The sequence below is a fragment of the Chelonia mydas genome, chromosome 8 (genome assembly GCF_015237465.2).
Source record: "Chelonia mydas isolate rCheMyd1 chromosome 8, rCheMyd1.pri.v2, whole genome shotgun sequence".
NCBI classification, from domain to species: Eukaryota; Metazoa; Chordata; order Testudines; family Cheloniidae; genus Chelonia; species Chelonia mydas.
In genome coordinates this window covers 87,210,218-87,227,098 of record NC_057854.1, presented here as the reverse complement: position 1 = coordinate 87,227,098, position 16,881 = coordinate 87,210,218, and the positions used below count along the sequence as shown (strand labels likewise).

The 16,881-nt window shown below is 40.9% G+C and overlaps 1 protein-coding gene across 4 annotated transcripts in view; it reads left to right on the top strand.

Annotated features, from left to right (window-relative positions):
• The first annotated feature begins 981 nt into the window (after positions 1 to 981).
• SGIP1 (SH3GL interacting endocytic adaptor 1) overlaps positions 982 to 16,881 on the top strand; it is a 182,017-nt gene continuing 166,117 nt past the window's right edge. For 2 of the 4 annotated variants that reach the window (XM_043520892.1, XM_037907616.2), the window contains exons 1-2: positions 982 to 1,075; positions 14,145 to 14,189. In XM_043520892.1, the coding sequence (XP_043376827.1) occupies positions 997 to 1,075; positions 14,145 to 14,189 (124 nt within the window). In that variant the 5' untranslated portion in view covers positions 982 to 996. Of the gene's footprint in view, positions 1,076 to 12,928; positions 13,771 to 13,858; positions 13,884 to 14,144; positions 14,190 to 16,881 lie in introns of those variants that run through there. The other 2 variants (XM_007063421.3, XM_043520891.1) reach the window with 2 other exon arrangements.

Genomic DNA, 16,881 nt, shown 5'->3' with positions numbered 1-16,881 from the left:
TAACAAAAAAAATCTGAATGCTAGAACTAAATTGATTTTAAAAGGGTTAATTTGTGTGAGCTGCAGACAAGAATTGCTCAGTAACTGTTAAGGAAGCTGTAGTTTTGTTTTTGTTTTTAAATTTAGTATGCTTTGTGCTAACAGCTGTATCTTATCCCCACCCTCCCTGCTGTGGGAGGCACTACAGAACTAATTCATGCAGGACTTCATCAAACCAGTAGCTATGTTGTTTGAGAGTGTTACAGGCGACCATGGTAGCAGAGTGTTGCAAAGTATAACCAGTAGCCGATCTAATCAGGAAAGGGATTGCAACATTTTCCTACTGCAAGGTCTCTTTTTATTTCAGTTTTTGAGTAGCAGTAAAGAATGTGGCTTGCATCCCACCTCTATGTAAAGGCAAAGAGTCTTTAAATGTAGTTCTAAGACACACTGTATTGATTTCTAAAGTCACACACATGAAAACAAAAAAAGTTATATGGTAAATGTATGTCTTGAAAACCCATCTGACATCAGGTACTAGCATCAGCCTCAAGAGCTTCAGGAAAACAAACTGGCTCTTGTAAGTCAGGGAAGTAATACCAAAAGGCATTAGAAAACTTGGCTAACCCATTGGATTACAAGCCCTTAATGCACATGCATTACAACTTTTTTTCTAAAGCCCCTAGAGAAAGAGGGATTTCCCTTAATTATAAGCTTTGCATTCTGGCTTTTTCTGTTGGCAGCTCCTAAAAAGCATGATTTCCCCCTTTCCTATCATAGCTGAAACACACTGCTTCTTTCCCTTTATTCACCTCAGGGCCGCGGTCACATGTCTCTAACCAAGTTTAAGGGCTTTTTTGTCTTGTTTTAAAGACTTCTTATGAGTTATCTCTCTGAATCTAACTCAGATAAATGTTCAAACCAAGCAAACTCAAAAGAAGAGGGGAAAAAATAATAGATTTTCCCAACATCCCTTGGGACCACCTGGTGGGCTCTTTAAAAGAGTGAAGGAGGCACATGCCTGAAACTTGGGAGGGGAGGGGAGGGGGGTCCTTCCAAGCTGCCAAAACTTCAGTGCAGCTAGTGTCTGTCGCAGGTAAGAAAAATTATCTTGGATTTCACTCCTCTTGTTTTTATTGTATGGCTTGCTTTTTAGTTCAGAATGTGTACTTTCTACCAGAACTGTTGGAAGTAATAACACTTCTTTTGTGTATCACTTTCCGTTTCTGAAAGGTTTTACAAACATCAGCTAACTAATCCCCCAGTGTGCCTGGGGATAGTCAAGTATTATCAGCCCCACTTTTTAGAAAGGGAAGCTTTGACTCTCCATGCCTTTGTTGCTTGTGTCTATGGTAACAGCTGGGGCTAGAACTCAGGTCTTTCTGGCAACCAGTCCTGTGCTCAGGTTACTATGTCATGTTTCTACCCATAGTTTCTTCTATTTATCAAATCTTTATTATATTTCTAGTTCGAGAAAGGTGTGTGTGAATGAGAGAAAGTGGTGTGAATGAAAAGGGCAAAACAAAATAGAACCACTGTTTTTCCACCCACCCACAACTCAGCAAGTATGTTTAGTTTCCTTTACACACTCAGGGCAATGGTTTTATAATGCTGACATGATAGTCGGGGAAGAAGTTCTGGCTCTTTTTTAAAGACTAGATAGGAAAATGGTTCAGATATTTTTGAGGTAGAAAGTAGGGAAATATTATTCTTTATTATAAAAACAGTTTTAAAACATTCTACAGTCTGAATCAGAGAGTTGAAATCTGGCATGGAAGTAGTTTTTTGGAATGTGGTTTTCTTCTAAATTCAGTGTGCAGTTAAGGCAGTCAGTGGTGCAGGGGAGTCTGAGGTTTATCCAGCAGCACCTTGGAAAAGTGAACTGAAGTTGGCATGAGTTGAGGGAAGATCTCTTTGCATGTCCTGCCCTCAGTCTAATGGTTGAGGGGGGTCCTCTTGTGGACCTCTAAGTTTTGCAGAAGAAGCAAGAGATGAGCTGACTATATTGAGGAAGGAGGGTCTTGGGATACTATTGATAGTGAGAATGGACTTCAGTGGAAAACATTTGTGCCTTTATGTGCTGGGATCAGAGAAGTTTGAATAGCACCAAACTCTTGGTTCATGTGGAGGAAAAAAAACCCAACTTATGTAGGGTTTAGAGTTTTCCATGCAAATCCACTTTCAGTTTCAATGGCCCTTACGCTTGGGCCCCAGTCTTCTTCCCCCTAAACTTCTGTCGCTGCAGACCTGCTTAAGAACACAGGAGGTTCTTGCTTTTTGATAGCAAGCCAGTGATTGAGGTTGCTGTTGTTGTTTGGTGCTTGTAAGCTTGCTCTGAAGTTTGGACCTCTGAAAGCAGGTGATCTATAGCTCCTAATTCTCTCAAGATAGAGGCTGATTTCTGTACAACCGCACCCAAGGACCTATGTATGTACTCAAGTATCCAGCCTGGGCTGCCACACCTTTGCTGCTGCTCTTGTTAGAGCTAGCTACAACAAAGCTAGCTCAGATATGTCTGATTGCAGAGTGGACCTACTCTTAGGAGGCCTGCAAATGTGTGGGGCAAGGCCTTTCAGGGGTGACTAGCAAAATAATTTCACTTTCTGGAATTTCACTTTCCTGGGGGTGGAGGAGAAGAAATTCCATTAAAAATGTTGAGTGTCTGAAGGTTGCACATTTAAGTGCACTAAATACCAGGAATGAAAAAGTTAGTTACACATTTACTCGTTTCATCTGAGAAACAGAAACTACATCGGTAGGTAGAAGTGGCTTCAAATTATATTGTACCAGAAGAGAACTATAATTATTATTTGTATGTCAATGATCTTTGGAGGCCTTAATGAGGACTGAGGTCCCAGAGTGCTGTGCTTTGTAAATCATATAGAATGTCATTGTCCCTGTCCTAAACCCCAATCCTGCAAGAGGGGCTGACCATTCTCACAGCAGGATTGAGATCTTATGAACAGTACATACCTTTATTCATATGAGCAAAGCTGCTCATGTGCATAGGTGTCTGGTTAAGATGCAAGAAGTGAGAGTAACAGAACGGGGGAGGGTGCAGAAAGATGAGGGTAGCAGTAATAAGATTATGCAGTTATTTATGGACCAGCAATGTGCACAGCCTGAGTCTATGAAATAATTAGCTTTCTTTACTGTTTAATTAAGCCTTTGCTTGTTTCAATTGTTTTTAAATCTCTGCATATTTCTATTTTTAAATAACTTTGTCAGTGAGCGAATATAATAAAAATCTTAAGCACAATTATCAATAAACAGAAATCAGATATTGGGCTGATTAAGGGACACAGCTGGCCCTTGTCACTTTAAATATATATCCTTTAAGGATAATATCCACTTACCCTCTCCTGCTAGAGGAGCAGTGAGGAATTCAGAAGAACTCAGCACCCCAGGTGTGGCTACTCGTTTTGGTGCCTATAGGGGAGATTAGGTCTCTTGAAACTTTAGCTATCAGTCAAGAAGTAAGAAGATGACTGAGCAAATAATAGCCAGAGAGTCTGAACAAGGGAGCTTCTGGTGGGACCTCCATGTGGTCTCAGCTATTTAAGTGCTATGGTTATGGCTTCTGTACACTGTAAGTTTCTAGCAGTCTTTTGTCTGCAGGGGCAGGGCCATTTTGTGCCGCAGGGCTTGAGTGTACTGCTGGCATGTACTGTAGAGAGGGGGAGGCGTTGGAGTTGTGCTCTCTTTGGAGACTTTATTTTATTCATTCTTGTTTGGTTTGTTTCTTTTAATCTCAAAATAGGTCACTCAGATGCAAAATATACGGTTGTTCATTATCCATGGGGGAAAACCTAGCCCTTCAGGCTGCAACTAAGGTATGCCAGAAACTTCAGGGAATTAATGGAGCAGCTGCGTCCTGAATAGGAACTTTGTGTGTGTAACAAAGTGACAGTAAAGGGGGAATTGGAAGAACTTTCTATGTCAGGGATCAGCTTTGTGTAGGTTTATGATGATAGTATAAAACATCACAGCTCTGCATAAGAGAAATGAATGTTGTGAAGTGTAATTGAACAATTCAGTTAATATTTGTGTGCTCTGCTTGGAAGTCAATTAGCTCATTGTACTGACATACAGGGATGAACCAGAGACACCAGAGACTGGTGTCTGTCAGGTTTCATTTTCATAAGCTCTTAGAAGATACCCAGCTTCTATCATTTACATACAAAAGGGGGTGAATTTCAAATACACTGTGAAACATTATTTGTACTTCAGACCCCAGAAGCTCGAAAAGGTCACGCTAATCAAATCCGACACCAGTTAGGCAGGCTGGGTGGCTCAGTTGATTTACATTATATAGCCTTTACTGTTTTATGTTCAAACATGGCAGCATTTCTAGATTGTAGAAGTGTATTTTGAAGAGCTGTGTTTCCAATCGACTGTCTAATCAACATCTCCCTGGCTCTGTAGTTTGAAGATAGACTTGGATAAAAGGGTTCTAGTGAGGATGTTTTTTCTAGCACAGACAATAACAAATTAGTTCATATTACAGAAATCATTTGAAACAAGCTATTTTTTTTGAAGTACCACTTTAGTCAATGGTTTTATACCAACCTAGATAGTTTCTTTTTAATTCTTATAGTGAAATGTAAATCTCATGATCCACAGCACACTAAATGCCAAACTAAAGTCCCTTGCCTACAGTAATTTATAACCCCAGGCAAATTAATACTAGTCTGCAGAGTAGTACACATATCAGAATGCACAAATGGTCACTAATCGTGAGAAATCTGTTTTCCAAGCAAATGGGGAGGAATCATGAAATCTGCTTAATTACAGCTTCTCATGTCTAATTAGACATTCAGCACGTAAGGCCTCTTTCATAAAGGTTCTGATTTTTGTTTAAACTAGCATAAATGTATGAGCTTATTTTTAGTAAACATTTAAGTTATGGGTTCATGAAATGGTTCTCAAACCTTGAATGCTAATATGTAAACAATTAGTTGGCTACCTAGTTATTTCCATTAATATTATGAGATTTATTTTTGCCATATCCTGACTGGGGATGAAACTGACGGACTTAAGCTTTATTTAGCAAATCCCTCTCCATTCAGAATCTAAAGCTCCTTGTACTTGGCAGTCAGTGTCCAGAAGGTACCTTGTCTATGAAGCCATATGGGGAGAACCACTGGGAGCAAATAGAATAGGAGGAGCCAGGCATGCACAGGCTACAACAGGGGCCTGTCACGTGTACCTAAAGCATGATTTTATTTTCAGATATGAGTAATGTATTTTTATGACTCATTTTCTTATTTTGCAGTCAGTCAAGCTTAGGCTGCTTATATATAAGCTGCAAAAGTATTTCCTTAAGGGTCCAAATGAAAATTCAAGCACTTCTACTATCCAAATGTTAGTAAATACAGTTTTAAAATATTGTGAAATCCTGACTTGACAATAATTACAGCTAAGCTACTTTAAAAGGGTGGCATGCTGGCAGGGCATGCTCTGTGCAGGATCTTTGGGTTTGGATTTGGGTTCAGTCCATCAGAGACTGGATTTATTAACTTTATGGGCATTTCAGGAGGAGGCAGGTGGATGGGGTTGTTAATGGGCTTCCTTGTTTAAGGGGTTAATTTGGGGCAATCTGATGAATGAGTTAGTTTTAAATTTTGTTATGAATTATTGTCTTAAGTTTTGTAGAGCACCCCAAGTGCAGGAGGATGTTTAGCTAATCTGACTCATGCATGGATTTTAATAGTATTTATTTTAAAAAAAAATTGTCAAAGAGCAGATTAAAAAAGTAAAAATTTGGTTGAAGCTATTTTACACAGACGGGCACTCATTCAGTGTTGTGTACTGCATGTTAGGTCCTGATCCTGTGAGATGCTGCACATCTGCAACTACAAGTAGAGTGAACATGAATTGCAGGTGCTTGGTACCTCTTGGGATCTGTCCCTAGCCATTTGTTTCAAGGGTTTGGCACTGATTGTCCTTGGTGTTTAAAAATCCATACAATAATATTTTGCTCTTATTCAGTGCTTTTCATCCATAGTTCTTAAAGCACTTTACAAAGGAGGTCAGTGTGATTATCCCCATTTTGCAGGTGAGGAAACTGAGGCACAGAGAAGGGAAGTCACTTCCCTGAGGTCATCTAGCAAAGCAATGATAGAGCCAGGAACTGCCCCAAGGTCTCCTGCGTCCCTATCCACTAGGCTACACTGTCTCCTCTGTAAACTAATATTGGCATTGCATTCTGCTAAAATAATAAGACTGATTCTGTCACCTTCCAGTGCCCTCCTTAAACTAATGTAATAAATGCCAAAGTAATATGGAGACCACTGTAACTTTCAGAAATAAAATTCTGACACATTCTCCCAGGCTGCTTCTATAACTCTACTGACAGTAAATATAATGTATTGGCCTATTACCCAGCATGGGAGACAGGTTTGCAGTAAAAGTCATGCCTGTTTTTACTTGTTTAGAAATATTGATAGGAATATAAATCCTGCAAAATAAGGTACCATGTGTTTTATAGAGAGAGCAATAGGATATATATTGTAGGACTGAATTTTCCAAATTGGAAATATAGTCACACAACACTGAAACATCACTTGTGCTAAATGGTGTTCGTTTAAAACAGCTGTAATTATTTCAAAGGTTAAGAATTTAACAGTTTGGCTCTGCAGACAGGTTTAACATTTTCTGTCCTGTTAAACTAAGTGGAGTTGTATGGAACCTATACCAGGGACGTCCCACTGGTTTTTAACTAGATCAGTTTAATTTTTTTGCAGTCTGTATAGTGCATGGAGAGTTAATTTGCATATTTTAAAAATAAATGCAAATACCTTTTTAGTGCTTACTGAAGTGCTCAGGTATTTATACAGACAACTATGTAGATGTTAGGGGGTGTGTGTGTGTGTAAATCAAGATAAATGAAGGTAGGTAAATAATAGAAAAACGGATTTGGTATGGTGTGTTGGTTGCACACAGCATAAGTGAATTAATGAACTACTGCAGTGGTTCTCAGACTTTTATACTGGTGACCCCTTTCACACAGCAAGCCTCTGAGTGTGACCCCCCCCTTATACATCAAAACCACTTTTTTATATATTTAACACCATTATAAATGCTGGAGGCAAAGCAGGGTTTGGGGTGGAGGCTGACAGCTCGCGACCCCCCCCATGTAATAACCTCACGACCCCCTGAGGGGTCCCGACCCCCAGTTGAGAGCCCCTGAACTACTGGCATTTTCTGAACCCTTTTGGAAAAATACAGGTACCCATGATGATAAGGTACCCATGGGTAATTTTACTTACGATAATGAGCTGATAGTCAGACAACACACCTGGCATAATGGGGTGGCCTGTTCAGAGGAAAGGTGTTAGGTCACATATGCTGCATACACAGTAAACTGATGTAACCAGATGAAAGGCCATGAATGCTGGATGCAGTGAGCTGACCTGTTTTAGGAAAAGGCCACGTAGGTTTCAGGCACAGTGGGCCAACCTATTTAGGGGAATGGCTGCCGAGGCTAACCTTCTAACAGCCCTTTTTTTGAATGCTCTCCTCACCTGCTTAAATACCCCCAAAGCTTGTAAAAGTGTTATCTAAGTGTGTCCCAGCTGTACAGGTACACCACCTTGGAATGGACATGGATACAGAACAGCTATCAAAGCACATGCAAGGCTATTCTTACCTGCTCACATGGTGTATTGCCCATGGCTTTTTTTTTTTCTTTTTAAAGAACACTTAGTTGTAGCATTAGTCTTCCAAGTTCAAAGCCAATCTTTGACATTTCCTTCTCACCCTTCCTCATATTTAACTGGCTGCCTTGATAGCATCTTAATTGCTTTCCCATTTTAATTATTATATAGAACCAAAAAACATTAAATAAAGCAGCCGGGGTAACTTTAGACCGCACTGAACTCCTGTAGCATTTCCAAAGGCAGCATCAGCGGAAGCTAGATACTGTAAGAAATGAGATGCGAGAGCCATAAGCTCTTCAGGGCAGGGATGGTGTCTTTGTATGTCTCTTTACAGTGTCTAGTGAAATGGGGTCTCAACTCGGATTGGGGTCTTTGGATGCTGGTGCAGTATAAGTTCAGTATTATTTAATATGCTCGTTATGATGTTTGTGTACTTGTGATGCTTTCATAAAATGCAGTGCTCAATAGTTCCCAATTATCAGTGCTGTAGTATAATCCTATGATACACTGGGCTATGATCAGAATGTCTTTGTATGGGAGTCTAAAGCTCACAACCTCCTAAAAGATTGTAGTTACTCTACCCCTCTCCATTTGTTCATTTAAAGCATGTCTATCCTGCAATAAAAGATCCATCACGTGGCTGCGGCTGGCTTGGGTCAGCTGACTCAGCTTCACAGGGCTCAGGATGCAGGGGCTAAAATTGTGGTGTAGACATTTGAGATCGGGTTGGAGCCTGGACGTTGAGACCTAGTGAGGGATTTGTGTCTCAGAACCCAGCTCCAGCCCAAACCCAAACGGCTACACTGCAATTTTTAGCCCCACAGCCCAAGTCAATTGACCCAGGCTTTGAGACTTGGTGTTGCAGGTTTTTTTTTACTGTGGTGTAGATGTACCATTTCTATGTCTCTGAAAGACTAACTTCAACATGGGTGTTTCTGCAGCCACATGTGTTGCCAGTAACCACAAGTGTGTACTCCAGAAGGTGATAAATGATGATTGAAGTGCTGCAGTGATGGGCAAAGTATGCATTATCTGTTCATCCCAAGAAGCACTTGTGATGCTCTTAAATGCACAGATATCTTTTTGTAGAATCATAGGTTTATAAAAGCAGCTGTGCCTTTGAACTGAAAAGAGAATAAAATGGGCACATTTAACAGGGGGCAAGAGAATGACAAGTGCAGTGTGACATGTTTACCAGAACCTAAAATATAAATGGATTTTCAAAAGCTGGCCAGACTCCTTTCCTTTCCTGAGCCCTTGGTGATGCTACCGTCCGCTTACAAAGTGTGGTGAATTCAGTGCAAACTGGTGAGCCCTGTGAAAGTTTTATTTAACTGGGGTTCATGTGGACATTTTCTATGGCATCCTCTTTTCTTCCTTTGAAGCATGAGTTCCAACAAATTCAAAACGAAACAGTCAAAATTGCTGAGTCAAGCCAGGCTTTGATACTTGATCATAAACCAGCCAAGTTTATGCAAAAACATATGCAAACACTTCGATAAACTTCATCTGAGTTGGTAACAAAACCTGAAAGTGGGTGAACCTGATGTGAGGTTTGGGTTTGGTTGTCAATGTTTCATACAGCCACAGCGCTGAGTGATTCTCTGTTCCTGGGGCTGGGTACCCATCATAGAATATCAGGGTTGGAAGGGACCTCAGGAGGTCATCTAGTCCAACCCCCGGCTCAAAGCAGGACCAATCCCCAACTAAATCGTCCCAGCCAGGGCTTTGTCAAGCCTGACCTCAAAAACCTCTAAGGAAGGAGATTCCACCACCTCTCTAGGTAACCCATTCCAGTGCTTCACCACCCTCCTAGTGAAAAAGTTTTTCCTAATATCCAACCTCAACCTCCCCCACTACAACTTGAGACCATTACTCCTTGTTCTGTCATCAGCTACCACTGAGAACAGTCTAGATCCATCCTCTTTGGAACCCCCTTTCAGGTAGTTGAAAGCAGCTATCAAATCCCCCCTCATTCTTCTCTTCTGCAGACTAAACAATCCCAGTTCCCTCAGCTTTTCCTCATAAGTCATGTGCTCCAGCACCCTAATCATTTTTGTTGCCCTCCGCTGGACGCTTTCCAATTTTTCCACATCCTCCTTGTAGTGTGGGACCAAAAACTGGACACAGTACTCCAGATGAGGCCTCACCAATGTCGAATAGAGGGGAACGATCACATCCCTTGATCTGCTGGCAGTGCTCCTACTTATACAGCCCAAAATGCCGTTAGCCTTTTTGGCAACAAGGGCACACCATTGACTCATATCTAGCTTCTCATCCATTGGAACCCCCTAGTCCTTTTCTGCAGAACTGCTGCCTAACCATTCGGTCCCTAGTCTGTAGCAGTGCATGGGATTCTTCTGTCCTAAACGCAGGACTCTGCACTGGTTGAACCTCATCAGATTTCTTTTGGCCCAATCCTCCAATTTGTCTAGGACACTCTGGACCCTATCCCTACCCTCCAGTTTATCTACCACTCCTCTCAATTTAGTGACATTTGCAAACTTGCTGAGGGTGCAATCCACACCATCCTCCAGATCATTAATGAAGATATTGAAGAAAACCAGCCCCAGGACTGACCCTTGGGGCACTCCGCTTGATACTGGCTGCCCAACTAGACATGGAGCCATTGATCACTACCTGTTGAGCCCGATGATCTAGCCAGCTTTCTATCCACCTTATAGTCCATTCATCTAGCCCATACTTCTTTAACTTGCTGGCAAGAATACTGAGGGAGACCATATCAAAAGCTTTGCTAAAGTCAAGGAATAACATGTCCACTGCTTTTCGCTCATCCACAGAGCCAGTTATCTCGTCATAGAAAGCAATTAGGTTAGTCAGGCATGACTAGCCCTTGGTGAATCCATGCTGACTGTTCCTGATCACTTTCCTCTCCTCTAAGTGCTTCAGAATTGATTCCTTGAGGACCTGCTCCATGACTTTTCCAGGGACTGAGGTGAAGCTGACTGGCCTGTAGTTCACTGGATCCTCCTCCTTTTTCTCTGTTGTCTTTTATTGCCAAGTTTATTCTCTCAACTCTCTGCATATTTTGTATTTACTCTTTGTAATATTCTTTAAATGTAGCAGGATTCCTGGAGAAAGTATTAGAAAATGGAGGTTTTAGGTTTATTCGAGGTTGAGTTCATTGTCCAATCAATTCTTTAGGGTGAGAGGTTAAAGATTTCTGAGCTTTTACAGAGAATTTGAATTTTGATTTTAGTTTTAAAAAATAGTTGATTAAATTTAAATTTTGTAGGTGTTTTGGTGAGTGAATAAAGTAGAAATGAGTGGCAGGATGGCCTTCTGGTTCGGACACTGGGCTGGGTGCCAGGAGATCTGGGTTCACTACTTTGTCTTTGCCACAAATTTTCTGTATGACCTTGGGCGTACAGAAAATTGACCAAAATTGAACCAAACTGTAAACCCTGTATATAATGGAAAGCACTTCAAGCCAGAGGTGTGGTACCATGCCCAGCACCCCTAGCTGCAGTACCTATATGCTCAGGAATGGGGAAATTAAGTGACATTGGGCAGTCACTTAATCTTTCTGTTTCTCAGTTTCCTTTCAATAAAATAGGGATAATACTTCCTTTCTCCTCACCCCTCCGTCTGTCTTGACTACTTAGATTGTAAGCTTGTGGGGTATACAAATAACTGTGCCACTCCTCTTTCCTTTAGGTCAATGTTTCCACACTGCTCAGTGGATCACTTGCTGGTAATCTGCAGGTGCTAACTCCTTATCTCCATCTGCTACACGGCATTCATAGACAGCTAAATATATTCGGCATTCGTAGACCGCTTTCCTAATATTCCTTGATTTGTGCTGTGGTTGCTGCAGAGTTGTCATTTGTTTAATGGAAGGGGAATGCTCTCCCTATTAAAGTGTGGTCAAAAGTTTTGGGAGCCGCCTCTTTAGGTTTCTGTCTAGGGGTTGGGAGGGCAGCTTTTCTGTCTGTAAAAGTCAAGGAAATCGTCACCAGCTGAGGCAAGTGGAGAGAGGTCCCAAAGCAAGCCATTCAGGTATGCATATAAGACCTGGAAGATCTTTACTGTTATAAACTGTCTTTTTTTCTTCTACCTGTTTGTTTTTCATGTGTTTTTTTCCCTCCTTTTATAATGAACCCTGTGTTCATTAAATACAAAGACCCACCTTGTTGGTGAAATTCTAAGAGAGCAACTCAGAACACTTGCACCTACTGGGGCTGCACTGTATCAGGCAGATGGCATGGCCTAGGGGTATCTTGGAGTTGGTCAGGCATGCTGAGACTCCCTCTCCCAATCCATCCCTTATTTAAACAACTTTTGGCATTTACAGTCATTGTCCTCTCTTAACCTGAGACACTTAGCCTCAGTCAGTTTATTTAGTTAAGGCCCAGGTTCTGTCCCAAAGACCTTGCATTCTAAGACCTTAATTCTGTAACATGCTTCCTGTGGGCAGACCTCTGCACCAGAGCAGATTAATTATGCAGCACTGGGCCAAAATCTTTGCCTATCAGTGGAAGGAAATGGCAAGTACTAATGCTCCAGGTGAAGACGTGAGAGATTTCTCCCTTTTGCTGCAGTTGTGGAAATGGCATATTTGGCACTAAGGGTATGTCTTCACTACCCGCCAGATCAGCGGGCAGTGATCGATCCAGCGGGGTTTGATTTATTGCGTCTAGTCTAGACGTGATAAATCGACTCCCTGAGCGCTCTCCTGTTGACTCCTGTACTCCAGTGCCGCGAGAGGCGCAGGTGGAGTCGACGGGGGAGTAGCAGCAGTCGACTCACCGTGGTGGAGACACCATGGTAAGTCGATCCAAGTACGTCGACTTCAGTTATGTTATTCATGTAGCTGAAGTTGTGTAACTTAGATTTCCCCTCCCCTCCCCAGCCGCCCCCCCCTCCAGTTTAGACCAGGGCTTAGTGTGGGGGAATTGGAAGCATTTTCTTATTAGCAAAAATTCCTTTTTTTTTTTTTTTTTTTTTGGGAAGGGGAGCACATACTGTGTCAGATACACATCATTAGGTGTGTCAAGAATATAACCTGTATAGTACCAGTAACATGTCTGATAACTGCTCTACAAGTGTTAAATCTCTCAATCATCTCTTCGAGTGTGTGCCTTTTTTTTTTTTTGGAAAGGTTAAATACTCTCCTGACCCATCTGACTTGATTTAAAATTGCATCGCAGAAAACTACTACGGAGACATTAAAGCAATGCACACCATGACCAGAGAAAACCTGGGATAAGGATTGACTCAGGTACTGGAGTGATGGGTGCCATAAAAAATCCAGAGGTAGCTATAAATGACAGAGACATTCATGAGAGGTAGCAGTTTGCTTCTCGAACAGAGAATGCTTTCCCAGTTCCCAGTATCAGACTCAAGTGGCATCCTGTAGAAGGACAATTTCAGAATGCTTGGCAGGGAAAAAAATAAAAGCTGCTTGTTTGAGCATTTCACACACACTACTATAATTAAGAGATGACTCTGATAACTGCTGAAGCTAATACAGGTTGTGCTTCTGTTTTTAGGGGAGGAATACAGGTTGCGCATGCTGAATGGCTGCAATCTGTTGTCCGTAGCTTTGTTTTTTCCCTCCCCCGACCTCACCCCTGAAATTCTCATGCATTTCCAGCCTGATCTGAGAGCCCCACTCCCTTGTGTGGGTCTTTTGTTTCCTCTTTTTAATGGCAATTCCCTGCCCTTTGGCTCTGAGGCTCTTCATGCGAAATTAATTCCAAGGCTATCTTGAAGGCGGTCTGGATGAAATTTCTTCTGCATCATCCTTTTGGGGATAATTGTTTATGATGTGACGTCAGTCCAATTGATTTTCTCTTGAATGGCTGAGAGAGAAGAGGGATCAGCAGACACTAACGTGAAGCAAAGCTACAGCCTCTGTTTCAGAGAGATACAGAAACTGACATTCTGAATGCACTGCTAGTATTAGAATGTAATTGCTACTGAATGGAGGGAGCCATACAATGCTAGTAAAATCTGATTATTTATTCAGACTTGATTTTTTTTTAGCAGTCTTGTTTATGTGCACATTTCACGGCAGAGCCCTCTCTTAATCTGACAGTGGCTGATAATTAATCTTGTTCACCCAGCTGCTGCAATAGGATTATAAAGAGGGGAAGTGCGTCACAAGGTACAAAAAGGGGTTATGCGTTTGGTGAAAGTGTGGGGGAAAATAGGAAACGGGTTCTTGTGTTCTGGAGGGGTATTGTGTCAGGAGATGCAAGCATGCTACCATGTGACGAGGTACAGAGCTGGAGGGATTGGCTGAGACGCTGGCAGCCGTGTGAGCCAAGCCAGCTCTCTTTCTCTCCCTTTCTCTTTCAGCATCCTTCTGTGATCCTGTAGGTGATATGGATACAGCAGCATCCATGGCCTGTTTTTTGCCTTAGCATTCTTTTTCGTTTTGCTCTGGCTGATGTACAAATCAGGGATCTAAAGCATTTATTTTAAGGACTTACCTTAAGCATCTGGTAACTGGAATCGTATTTTCCTGTATTTTTTCAGGCTCCTTGGAAATTGAGGAATGCAATTCTGCCACCATGATGGAAGGTAGGTTATTTTCTGAGTGTGTCTTGCAGTATTCCTAGAGTTTTAAACGCATTAATGGGGGGGGGGGGGCAGGAAAATGTACTGTGTGGGTATGTGTGTGTGAAGGAATTTGTATATGTTTCTCCTAAAAACCGTCTGGAAGCTTTTCAGAACTGGCATGTTGCAAATGATGATATAATATACAGCATGTTTAGATTATTGCAGTCAAATCCTCAGTACTGTGTGTGGTGTTCAAGGTGTGCACATTTCTATTTAACCTGATCCTCTCAGGGTGATAAAACAGAAGCATTCACAATGGTTCATAGTAGCGTAGAAACGTCCCGATCACAAAATAAATGTGAAAATGGGGTATTTTGCATTAAGCTCATTTGATTAAGTGTTAATTCATCACTTACATGGAAATTCACTCTCTGAATTTGACATTGACACAAGGCTGGTCATTGAAAATGTTGCCCAGGCCAGATTCTGTAGGTTTTCTTTAAGATTTATCAGGATAGGATTTTGTTTGCCCACAATCTAGTATTGAGGGTATGCAGCTGAATTGTTTGAGGGGGACCAAATGCATTTGAACTCAAGGTGATATTTGCCAGGAAGTGTCTCTGGATTGAAGATGCAGGCTTTTTAAAATGATTTTATTTATTTATTTATTTGAGACTCGGAAAGAAATGAAAGGGCTGCAAGGGAAATGTGGCCTGCTGGGGCACATAAGATACTTATAGGAATGTCGTAAGGATGCAAATCTGGGCACATATGGCAAAAGCCTCCTGTTGTTTCTTGAACATATTTCAACCAGTCATTTTTTGCTCAACCATATAGAAAGCTGTTTTTATGCTTTATTGAGCAAGATACTAGGAAAAGGAACTATAAAACAATGGAGTAGATAGTTCGTGGTCATTAAAATCAGATTCTTCTTAATCACTTTACAGTCCGTTGGATAAAGACAGGAAGGGACCACCTCCGATACTGTAATGTGACCAGGAGACATATCGGCAGCTGTACTGAGACTGCAGTTCTTCTGGTTTTCACACCATACAATGGTGTAAAAATACTGCCCTCTCTAAAGATGACAGGCAGGATTTTGAATCTAGAATAGGTTTAACTATAAAGATTACAATCTGCTATGGTACGCATATCAACTATGAAAATAGTTGTGCAGTTATCCTGCATATTGAACAAGGATCTTGAGGATTGATTTTTAAATATTTACTTTGAAATTTACAGAAATTGGATGCTATAGTGCATATTGATTTGCACATAATAATTATTTTGTTCCATAACTTTTTGGGGGGGTATTTAGCTATTAAAAGAATTAAGGTTATTGCTGTCTGATTCTTTAACTTTAAAATATAGATACAAACTAGTATCAGGTATAATTTTCAAAAAAATAGTCTTTAATGGCCTGAGGCTCAAATCCTTTCCATTAATTCTAATTAATCAATGGGTCGTTGGGTTTTTTGTTTGTGTTTTTGGGGGGTGGGGGGAAGAGGTGTTTGGTAGCGAGACACTTAGGCTGTTACAGGATTGAAAGAAACAGAATTGGCCCCGTCAGCACTGGTTCTCCACTTATGAGGTAACTCCCTTCTCTTTGTGTGTCAGTATATTTATGGCTGCATCTGTAATTTTCACTCCATACATCTGAAGAAGTGGGGTTTTTACCCACGAAAGCTTATGCTCAAATAATCCGTTAGTCTTTAAGGTGCCACCGGACTCCTTGTAGATTAAATTTAGATCATTTGCTGTTTACAACATATGTATTTCACAAAAGTGTGGCTTAATTTCAAGAAGAATTCATAGAAATAAATGGAAGTTGTTCAGTTTTACTACTTTCATAGATATTAAGGTCAGAAGGGACCATTATGATCATCTAGTCTGACCTCCTGCACAATGCAGGCCACCGAATCTCACCCACCCACTCCTGCAATAAACCTCTCACCTATGTCTGAGCTATTGAAGTCCTCATATCATTGTTTAAAGACTTTTCTTGTACTGTTTAGCAAATCTCGTGATTGTCTTTTCCCCCTGGGTATTTATCTAGTGAATTATATGGTTGAAGTGTGTTCTCTGGAGATGATACACTAATGTAACCCTTTGATTCCCCTTGCAGTGTAGTCTACTGTGTCATCACAGACTGTCAGTTTGGTCCATTCTGATAAGCTTATCAACATGCTGCCTAAACTAAAGTGAGGAATTAAATGAAGGCCTGTATTGAGTTTTATGGACAGCATTAGTATGGATTTAAAAGATGCATCCTACAGAGGTTGCTACTTTGTGCCTTACAGAGAAAAGAGAAATTAAATGGTAAATATTAAGGGGCTTTTGTTGACTCTGTTAAGAGAAGAAAATAACCTTTTATAAAACATTTCTGCATTTAAAAAAAAAAGGGAATTAAAAATACAGGTTTCCTATGTTGGCTGTTTGTGACTCCTTATGAGATTGCTTACTGTGTTTTTCAATTATCTTAATGCTTCAGGGACTCAAGAAAGGAAGCAAGACAATAGAATTAGTGGATAAAATCATTAACAAGTTTGATTAATTTTTAATAGTTTAAAACGAGTTCTGTTTAAGGACTACAACAACAATACAATCAACACCTAATTCTGAAGACCATCATGTTGCAAAGACTCATGTCTTGGTACCAGAACATTCTTAAAGTGTCACTGTCCGGTGAAACTTGACCTGAAATTTAGGTTTT